This window comes from Leucoraja erinacea, chromosome 18, assembly GCF_028641065.1.
Source record: "Leucoraja erinacea ecotype New England chromosome 18, Leri_hhj_1, whole genome shotgun sequence".
NCBI classification, from domain to species: Eukaryota; Metazoa; Chordata; class Chondrichthyes; order Rajiformes; family Rajidae; genus Leucoraja; species Leucoraja erinaceus.
The window spans coordinates 23,372,607-23,383,930 of NC_073394.1; the positions used below are offsets into that span (position 1 = coordinate 23,372,607).

Genomic DNA, 11,324 nt, shown 5'->3' on the forward strand with positions numbered 1-11,324 from the left:
GACGGAAGCATAAAAGTTGGTGAGCAACAGACAATTAACTGTACAGGATTATGATGTGGCAATTAAAGACCTGGCTTTTAAAGGACAGGAATTAGTTTTAAATATTCCTAGATATGAAGTGGTGGGGAAATTCTAGAAACAATAATACAAGATAATTAGCAGTCAATTGATTAGAGAGCAAGCATGGATTTGTTAAAGGCAGAGCATATCAGGACATTTTGCTGACTAAACAATGGATTGATGAAAACTGAGTCGCTGTGGTAGTACATATGGACTTCTAAAAGACATTTGATTACCCTATAATAGGCTTGTAATCTAGATTGAATAATATCAAAAGCACATGAGATATAAAGACTTGAGAAGGTTAAAATATACCAGTGATTCCCATGGCTGAGGGACAGTGTAGATGCTGAAGCAGTTGTTCTCTTCAGAAGAGACAACCCAATAAAAAGGTATCCAAAATCAGAAAGGGCTTCAACATTAGAGAAAATATTCCCATTAGTAAGAGTTGGGTGGGGACACGAAGAACAAAAACCAAGTTAATCCACAAAACTGAAATTTAACTTCTAAACTCTTGTACCCACACTAGTTCTAACACATTCTCACATTCACTGATATATTTATAGCCTTTACCTCTACCATCATATAACATTCCAAATACTTATTTATAAATTTCAAGATGACTACTCAATTCCTAGTTAATTCTCGTGTCCAATAATCGCGTCTGGACTTCATGCAACCATCCCCTTCCGAGCATTCCTACCTTCTTGCCCCTACTTCTCTAAACTTCACCTTTCTATTTTCCCACCTTTAAGAATGCTGAAACTGACACTTCATCCAGCTATCCTTTCTTATCTATTGCTCAATAGAAACAAGGTGCAGGAGGCCATTCAGCCCTTTGAGCCAGCACCACCATTCATTGTGATCATGGCTGATCGTCCCCAATCAATAACCCGTGCCTGCCTTCTCCCCATATCCCTTGATTCCACTAGCCCCTAGAGCTATATCTAACTCTCTCTTAAATCCATCCAGTGATTTGGCCTCCACTGCCCTCTGTGGCTGGGAATTCCACAAATTCACAACTCTCTGGGTGAAAATGTTTTTCTCACCTGTCTGAGGTGGCCTCCCTTTATTCTAAGACTGTGGCCCCCTGGTTCTGGACTCGCCCGACATTGGGAACATTTTTCCTGCATCTAGCTTGTCCAGTCCTTTTATAATTTTATGTTTCTATAAGATATCCTCTCATCCTTCTAAACTCCAGTGAATACAAGTCTAGTCTTTTCAATCTTTCCTCATATGACAATCCTGCCATCCCAGGGATCAATCTCGTGAACCTACGCTGCACTGCCTCAATCACAAGGATGTCCTTCCTCAAATTAGGAGATTGTACACAATTTCCCTTTCATAAATCCATGTTGACTTGGACTAATCCTTTTACTGCTTTCCAAATGTCCCATTATTACCTCTTAAATAATTGACTCCAGCATCTTTCTCACCACCGAAGTCAAGCTAACTGGTCTGTAATACCCCATTTTCTCTCTCGCTCCTTTCTTGAAAAGTGGGATAACATTAGCCATCCTCCAATCCACAGGAACTGATCCTGAATCTATTGAACATTGGAAAATGATCACCAATGTGTCCACTATTTCTAGAGCCACCTCCCCGAGGACCCTAGGTTGCAGACCATCCGGCCCAGGGGATTTATTATCCTTCAGTCCCATTAGCTTACCCAATACTATTTCTCGCCTAATGAAAATTTCTTTCAGTTCCTCTATCCCTAGATTCTCTGTCCTCCAGTACATCTAGGAGATTGTTTGTGTCTTCCTTCATGAAGACTGATCCGAAGTACCTGTTCAACTCTTCTGCCATTTCCTTGTTACCCATAATAATTTCACCCGTGTCTGCCTTCAAGGGACCCACATTTGACTTTGCTACTCTTTTTCCCTTAACATATCTAAAGAAGCTATGTTTTCTATATAATGGCCTTTGGATGAACTTGAATTGAGGAACCGTTTCTTTTAGCAAGTTGGGTTGAAACACTCACTATTGCAAGTATATCAAATACACTATATATTGGTAATCCAGTATTACTGGAACACTGTACTCAAAAAAGGAGCATGATTACCTCAGACTGCAGCAGTTTAAGGATGGACTTCCAACTTAGTGCACACAGGTCTTGCCATTGGCATTGCACTTTTTAAATTTTAAGATCATTGATGCCGGCTGTGCACACAAAGATGCAAGGCATAGACAAAAGACTCAGCTGGGACACTACATACTAAAATTGACATGCAATGTCCACTCTTACATGTCTTTACTTTAAAGGAGAGGGAGAACATAGCAAAAGCATACAAACAACACTTTTGAGTTGCTTTATTCGGGTCAAAGAACTTCTTAAAACAAGTACACTTCAATAAATCCAGCAGGATACAGCTAAAAAGAATTCATTCAAGTTTATGGTGATAGAATCAATTACATAATTAAATAGTGTGAAATTAAACATACTACAAATAAGATAAACATGCTCTGAAGTTTACAGACTGTGCTGTAAGCGGCAGGGGTCTGAATTCCAGTGTTCAGCTGCTGTCTTTTCCCAAGGTGTGCTTGTCAAACAAGTATTCAGCCATGCCATTTTCAGGAGCACCCAGTCTCCGCAGGTTGGTTACATGGTCTCCTAGTAGCTTGATGGACTTGACTTGCTCATCCAAATAGTGAGTCTCCAAAAAGTCACAAAGCTGCAAACAAAATAAAGGAACATTTAGTATTTAAAAGCACTAGCTCAATTCTAGCAAATTTTCCTTTTTTTTTGCTGTAAAATCAATCACGAAACACACAGGCAAGCTAGATCAGAAATCGTTACAATTTCCCTCCACATACAAATATCCCAATGACAATTTTTGAATGTATACGCAATGTATATTATAACCAACTGCCATTTAAATGCATTTAAAAAGACAGTCAATTTTCATGAAACTTGATACAAGTCTGAGACACCATTACGAAAAAGGATACAATAGAAAGATTGTCACTGTCAAATGTATCTCATTACCTGCACTGAAACAAGACAAAATGGAATGTCTTCCAAAATAATACAAATTCAAACTTAACATCTGAATAATGCTACATAAAACGTTAGTTAAGCTGTATTTGCAATAAAAGGCTATCTATCTATCTATCTATCTATCTATTTGGAGTATTGTGTGCAGGCCTGGTCACCGCTTCACAAGAGGGATCCATACAGAATATTGATCATGTGCAAGCATTCATTGGGCATTAGGTTCGGCATAGTCACGGGGCAAAGGGCTATTTATTGCGAGCAAAGTACAAAGGTAAATTCCTTGTAATTATACATACTTGGCTAATGTTTTTAAAATTCATTATTAACATTAATTATTCAGGGTGTGGAGACTTCGGAGAAAAGGTTTACCAGGATGTTACCTGGATCAGAGGATATTAGCTACAAGGATAGGTTGAACAAACAACGATCGTTTCCACTGGAGCCAAGGCCAAAGGAGGACCTGATAGAAGTTTATAAAGTTATGAGGCATAGATACGGAAGATGGTTAGAATCTTTTTCCCAGGATGGAAATATCAAATACTGGATGGCATCACATTAAGACGAGAGGGGGAAACTTTAAATGACATGTGTGGGAAAATCTTTTTTCTTAAATACATGAGTGTGGTGGATGCCTGGATTGTGCTGCCTGTGGTGATGGTGAAAGATACAATTGATGTTTAAGAGATTCTTAGAATATGGATCATGTGCAAACATTCATTAGACATTAGATTCGGCATAGATATCAAAGGGCTAAAACAGTGATAACACATGCCTGAAAACTGATGCAAGACTAAAATACTACATCTCCAAAAACATGGTGCAAATTTCAAGGGAATTAAATAAAATAAACTCTATATTTTTTGATAAATATCACTGTAACCTTAGACCGATTAAAATGCTCCGACATAGCTCAAGGCCAAGCAGAATTGTAAAAAAACTTCTATCCAAATTGCATGACCAAATATGAAGGAGAAAAACTGAACCTGGCCATAAATCCAAAAATTAAATTTCCATCTAACCATTTAGCCACACCCAATTTTCAGTTAAGACCTCACCCTATTATGTACATTGGTTATAAACAGATAAGCTATCAAGTATCCTACACCAGTAGATATGTTTGAAAATACATACATGTGGGTCATTCCTATCTGTAGCCAGTTTATGTAACTCCAAAAGTGACTGGTTCACACTCTTCTCCAACTCCAGAGAGCAAATCATTGCATCCAAGCCGCTCCCCCATTCGTCACGATCTGGTTTCTAAGAACAGAATGCATCAGTTACTTCAAAGTACTGTAGAATGGTTGAATACAATTGGTAACTATAATCAAACACCAGAATCTATACAGCATTATGTTGAATAAATACTATGGAATCTTGAATCATGGATTGGTGATCCACTGCAGGACAAGGAAAGTCAAATCAAAATAAAACAAGTTCTATGGCAAAATTTCTCAAATCTATATGCAGTCAAATCTATCAGTGTAGCTTGCGCACAAAAAGAGGAAGCTGCATTAAATTCCTGCTATAAAATTTAAATTATCTTGATTTGCATGATCCAAGAGCATGTGGAGAAGCAATCCATAGATGTGGGGCTTATCCTAAATTACAAAATGGTTACAATACAAGTGGAATTTATAATGACGGCGAAGCAATGGATTCCTTTTTCCCAATGCTATGCCAGAGAAATTTAAGATTCATTTGTGAATTTCTCTGCCACAGAAGGCAGTGGGGGGGCAATTCACTAGATGAATTTAAAAGAGAGTTAGATAAAGCTCAGGGGGCTAGTGGAATCAAGGGATATGGGGAGAAGGCAGGCACTGGTTACTGATTGTGGCTGATCAGACATGATCACAATGAACGGGTGTGCTGGGTCGAAGGGCCGAATGGCCTCCTGCATCTATTTTCTATGTAAAACTAATATGTAGGTGCAGAAGGCAGTAGGAATTGGTATGTTGGGTTTTGCTGCAACAGGATACGGGTACAAAAGTAAATGTAATTGTTAAGGCCCTTAAAGAGTCCTCACCTGGAGATCGTTTATGATCTTTGTGACCTTACCTAAATAAAAAGTGCATTGAAATATCGTCATACACGTTGGTTAAATGTCAGATCCAGCATATGAAAGGAAGTGAGCAGAATAAAAGTGTATTCTCCAGAGTTTAAAGATAGAAGGGTGACAATTCTTAAGGGGCTGGACAGGACCCGTACAGCGAAAATGTTTACGGCAGCTGAAGTATACAGAACTTGGGAGTCAATTTCAATGTAAGGAATTTAGAACTAATATGAATGGAAATTGCATCACTCAAAAGGATGATGAATATTTGTAATTATTTACCCTGGACAGCTGCAGAGGCAGAGTTGTTGATTGCATTAAAATTTGAAATTAATACTTTTCTGGAGATTAGAGGATTTAAGGGAAACATGAACTTAAGGAAACTTAAGGTAGAAAAAAGTGCTGAGGTTGAAGATCAGTCATGATCCCATTAGAGATCAGAAAAGACCCAAGGGACCAAATGACATTTAATGTTCCATTAATTTAATGTTATACAAGTATTCTGACAGTATTCCAACAGTACCATGGGTTATGTTTTGTTTTCTGTCAGAGAGAATAAGGAAAATGAGGTCGCAAATGTGCAACAATCAGCATCGGCAGTTCTTTGTTTCTACAATTTATTCATAAATATTCTCTTTGTTAACAATGAATTACCTTGCAAGGTCAAAACATATTCTCAACCTTCTACATTATGTATATCACAAAAAACATTCTAACACCAATAGCACATCAGCCATTTGATTTCCACACCTTTAGACTCGACTATTTAACACAAATTCTTCAACAGACTTCCCTCATTCTACTCTCCCTAAAGATCATCCAAAAAGCCTGCTGTCCATGCCTAACTCACTCCTGGTCCTTTTCACTATACCTGTTGACTTACACTGACCGAACCTCAAATTAAAAATTCACAGCCACTCCTTTATCTATACATGTTCCTATCTGAACAGCAGTGTCAATTCCGGCCTCCGACCCCACCCTCATCCCACCATTGATAGCCAACAAACCATTCCATAAGTTTTAGAATTCTATTGATCGCAAAACATACAATTAAAACAAAACTCTTTCCTTAAGTTTTTTTGTGAAACTCCTCAATTTTTGCTTTGTTAAAGCTATCAAGCAGCTGAGTCATCAGTAACCCTGCAGTCAAAATTGTTAATGGCTATTCATGAAATATTAGCTTTAAGCGTGTCATGATAGTTTTACTAGTGAACTGATTAAAACCTTAATATCCTGGAGTAAGGTGCGGCCTCCTCGCTGGTTCTGTAATTTCATCAGTTTCTCAGCATGTTCACGCTCTTCGTGAGACTGCTCCAGAAAAAAGCTGGCAAAGTTCTTCAAAGCAACATCATCACGGTCAAAGTAGTAGGACTAGGGGGAAAAAAAATTGTACAGTGGACATTATGAGAATTAAAATACTCAGTTCATGCTCCCCAAATGACATTGACAATTGACCAGAGTCAATAAGCAAAATAAATCATGAGATAAATCTTTGGCTGTTTTTGAGTTAACTAGCAGAACGGGCAAAAAGCAAACCCTGTGGATGGTATATTAGAATATTCAGGTGTCATGCAAGAGATTATTACACAAAACCACACCACGTGGTAGAATGAAAATTTGTTAACAGACATACACAACACATGTTTGTACAAGAGGCTTTAATGTGCTGCTGTAATTTATCCCCGTTCCAGTCACTTATACACAAAAAACACCCTTTGCATCACACAAATAGTACATTTCAGCAACCTATGTGAATCACCGTGTGCGATTTATGTTTATGTGTTTGTCTGAATTTATATGACAATAGACAATAGGTGCAGGAGTAGGCCATTCATCCCTTCGAGCGAACACTGCCATTCAATGCGATCATGGCTGATCATCTACAATCAGTACCCTGTTTCTGCCTTCTCTCCATATCCCTTAACTCCACGATTCCTAAGAGCTCTATTTAACTCTCTCTTGAAAGCATCCAGAGAACCAGCCTCCACCGCCCTCTGAGGCAGAGAATGTCACACACTCACAACACTCTGCGTGAAAAGGTTTCACCCCATCTCCATTCTAAATGGCTTACCACTTATTCTTAAACTATGGCCCCTGGTTCTGGACTCCGCCAACATTGGGAAGATGGTTCCTGCCTCTAGCGTGTCCAAACCCTTAATAATCTTATATGTTTCAATAAGATCTCCTCTCATCCTTCTAAATTCCAGAGTATAAGTCCTTCCATCCCGGGAATTAACCTTGTGAACCTACGCTGCACTCCCACAATAGCAAGAATGTCCTTACTCAAGTTTGGAGACCAAAACTGCACACAATACTCCAGGTGTGGTCTCACTAGGGCCCTGTACAACTGCAAAAGACCTCTTTGCTCCTATACTCAACAACTCTTGTTATGAAGGCTTCTGATGCTGCTGCAAAATTTTCATTGCACCCATTCCTTGCCCTACGTATGCATGATAATAAACTGAACACAATAGAAATACAAGTACAAGTTCCTTCCATTAAAGCAATTTTTTTTAAAGCACAACAGAAACAATGATTCCAGGCCACATTTCTAGTAACCTATCCTCAATTCTTTGTTGCACCTATAAAATACAGAGCAAAACATATTTTCCATGGATGGACTATATTATCAAAGTCTCAAAAGCCAGCAAATGAAAAGTAAAAATATGTACTACTGTATACAAAATTTAGACCGCACAACACACTGCAGGTTTCAGTCGTCTATCCAAGTATTTTCTAGCCATCAGAAACACTAGCTTGGTAACCATGGTAAATAACATAAATGAGCAATTTATGCAAGAAAGTAAAAATGATAGGCAATCATTCTGTTCTATTTTTATCAGAATAAACAAATAGTGGGTTTCATTCCCAAGTAACAACACACGTCGAAATATTTCAATTCTATAGGCGACAGTATAATTAGCAAGTGGTAATTTAACCTGACGCATTGCACATTGAAATGGAACAAAAAAACATGTTCTTTTGTGGACGCCTTCAATGCAGAACTTCAACGCACTATCAAATTGGGCGTTCTTGGGAGAGGTGCTGCAATGCAAAGATTGGCACCCATCCTTTGATGCATTAAAGAAAGTCAAGCAGATATTGTTCAGAGGCGTGAGATCTTTCGAGTGACCTTGTCGACAATCCTGTCCAACCACCAGCACAAATGGAAATCTCACTATTAACATCTTGCACAATACAAGATGGTTGCTCCATTGAATCACGTCACACAATCTCAAAATAGCTCACTACTTATAATGAAAGCTTATAATAACTTCACATTAAATGTTGCATTAATGTTGCCCACCACGCCCATGCTTCGCTTGTTTTCGCCATGTTGCTGAATTATCGTGGAGACACCACAGTGACGTTGCGGGGCCTTGAGGGTAGAACTCCTTTCCTCAGCCCACGTTACGTGCGCTATAACATGAGACGCCAAACCTCAGCCTCCCCTCGCACCAATGAGCAAGCAGCCAAAAGCTTATTTTCTACTTCGTCCCACACTATCGCTTCTCACTCCACCCAAACTATTCCCATTACTCCTCACCCATCCCCCGCTCCAGCTACCTCCACCACCACGTTAACTCTATCCACCTCCAACCACATCAGCTACCCCATTACCTCCGATTCACCCTCCCGCCCCAGCTAGCCATCCTCTACCGCAAGCTCTCGCCGCTACTCACCATGGAGAGGTAGACATATGATGCGTACAGCTCCAGGTTGATCTGCCGGCTGACGGCCGCCTCGCAGTCGAGGTGATAATTCTGTCGTACCTGGGAGCTCATCTCGAGTAACGAAGACAAGGCAAACCAAAACTAAACGATTGCAGAATATGTTATGTGTGAGGAGATGCTAATGGTGGATGGATAAAGCGGCTGGGAATGAAGGTTCCGTTCAATCACTGTTGAAGCAGGAACACTCGCTCCCTCGACGTCTCCTTCGCTCCACAAACTGACCTTATCTGCCGATCTCGAGAGCGCATGCGCAACCTCAAGAGCCGCGCGCTTGTGGGCGGAACCTCCGGAACTTTCAAAAATAACTGCCGGCCGCCCGCCTGGGGGCCGCGCTTGGCCGGACCCAAAGGGCTCGCGCCTGGTTTAAGGGCGTGCGGCGGGGGCGCGCGTACTCATTCAGATCCTTCCTATAGGATCTTTGGGTATGGGACTGCGCTGACCGAAGGGAGGCTTTGCTACTACTGATGGTGACAAAAGATCTTTGATGGTGACCAACGATCTTTGATGGTTACCAAAGATCCTAGAGGAGCTCCTCTGTAATCTTTGATGGTGACTGTGCTCCACCCTGAAAAACCACCTCTCTAGAGCTGCTCTATATCCTGTGATCCTTGATTTGCTGCTATCCAAACAAATTAGATAATACTACATGTAAATACATTCAGGCCAAGCTCAGGAACAATGGGCAAAGCCGAAGGGAAAAATACAGAATGTAGAATATGGTTCTCACCATTATTATTTTTATGTTCCAGAGAAAGTCCAATGTCCGCAATAGGGTAGGTGAGAATCGGACAGTGAAGGCTTTTGAAAGGCCCCTTCAGTAGCTTGCTAAGAAAAGCTCTCCTGAATGTGGTAGTGCGCGCTTTCAAGCCTCCATATCTTCCACCCAACAGGAGCAGGGAGAAGGAATGACCGGGATGGCAAAGGTCTGTGCTTTTGTTGCTTTATTCCTGGGGCAGCTTGAAGTATGAATGGAGTCTGGAATATTCATAGAAACATAAAAAATAGGTGCAGGAGGAGGCCATTTGGCCCTTCGAGCCAGCACCGCCATTCAATGTGATCATGGCGGATCGTCCCCTATCGATCAAAGATCCTATAGCAGAGCTCTGCTATAGGATCTTTGCTCGTGCCTGCCTTCTCCCCATATCCCATGATTCCACTAGCCCCTAGAACTCTAACTCTCTTAAATCCATCCAGTGAATTGGCCTCCACTGCCCCCTGTAGCAGGGAATTCCACACGTTCACAACTGGGTGAAAAGGTTTTTTCTCACTTGTCTTAAATGGCCTCCCCTTTATTCTAAGACTGCGGCCCCTGGATCTGGACTCGCCCGACATTGGGACCATTTTTCCTGCATCTAGCTTGTCCAGTCCTTTTATAATTTTATATGTTTCTACAAGATACCCCCTCATCCTTCTAAACTCCAGTGAATACAAGCCTAGCCTTTCAATCTTTCCTCAGATGACAGTCCCGCCATTCCAGGTATCAATCTCGTGAACCTTCGCTGCACTGCCTCAATCACAAGGATGTCCTTCTTCAAATTAGGAGACCAAAACTGTATGCAATACTCCAGCTTTGGTCTTACCAGAGCCCTATACAACCGCAGAAGAACCTCTCTATTCCTATACTGTGTAGCTCCCGTCCTTGTTAGACGTTCCAAAATGCAACACCCCATTGCAGAGGGTGCAGTGGAAACTGAACAGAATGGAATGTTTCAGTTATGAGGAGAGACTTGTTAGGCTAGGTTTGTTTTCCCTGAAGCAAAGGTTAACCAAAATCAGTGTTCCTTTCCCACACCCATTAACCCATCCTTGGTTACACAAAAAAGCTGGAGAAACTCAAGCGAAGGAAATAGGCCGTTTCCTCCATAGATGCTGTCTTGCTTTCCTTCTCATAGATTTGTTCACCCGCTGAGTTTCTCCAGCTTTTTTGTGTAACCTTCGATTCTCCAGCACCTGCAGGTCCCTCTAAACCCATAATGTGTCTTGCTTTGTTCCCTTATTCTTTCACCCCTCCACCAACTCTACTCAAAATGTCAACCTTTCTTTCCCTCCACAAATATTGTCTGACTTGCTGATTCCTTCCAGCTATTTTTTTGCTCCAGATTTCAGCATCTACTGTGTCTTGTCCCAAAACTATCTTTAATTTCAAAAGCGTCTTGCCACGAGATAGCATTCATTAAAAAAGTCCAAATGAAATGCAGTTGAAGAGCTGTTCTCCGATCCTGACCCAAACAATGTTACACAGGGCTAAAATTAGTTGGCCAATCGGTGCAAAAAAACATTAAGTGAGTTACACAAAAACTGTAAGCTGCAGCAAGTTGATTCATGACATACAACAGTTTAAACCGAAGAATGGTTTACCAAGTGGAAAAACTTTATTATATTAAAATAAATATTTCTCATTATTTTGCCGACTGAATATTTGCAAAATTACTTAGAATTTAAAAGCAGGCTCTATTACAACTTTGACCAAGCATTTGAAATT

At 40.5% G+C, this 11,324-nt stretch overlaps 1 protein-coding gene across 1 annotated transcript; it reads right to left on the reverse strand.

Annotated features, from left to right (window-relative positions):
* Positions 1 to 2,358: 2,358 nt before the first annotated feature.
* fth1a (ferritin, heavy polypeptide 1a) lies at positions 2,359 to 9,086 on the reverse strand. Its single transcript, XM_055649581.1, has 4 exons — positions 8,792 to 9,086; positions 6,333 to 6,479; positions 4,190 to 4,315; positions 2,359 to 2,735 (listed from the first exon to the last, which is right to left on the reverse strand). The coding sequence occupies exons 1-4, from the start codon at positions 8,891 to 8,893 to the stop codon at positions 2,577 to 2,579; spliced, it is 534 nt and encodes a 177-aa protein (XP_055505556.1). The 5' UTR covers positions 8,894 to 9,086; the 3' UTR covers positions 2,359 to 2,576.
* Between the last annotated feature and the right edge of the window lie 2,238 nt (positions 9,087 to 11,324).

Coding starts and splice junctions, on each gene's coding strand:
- fth1a (XM_055649581.1), bottom strand. CDS start 8,893: ATGAGCTCCCAGGTACGACAGAATTATCACCTCGACTGCGAGGCGGCC. Junction 6,480..8,791: donor CATATGTCTACCTCTCCATG/GTGAGTAGCGGC, acceptor TTTTCCCCCTAG/TCCTACTACTTTGACCGTGA. Junction 4,316..6,332: donor CCTTACTCCAGGATATTAAG/GTTTTAATCAGT, acceptor TTCTGTTCTTAG/AAACCAGATCGTGACGAATG.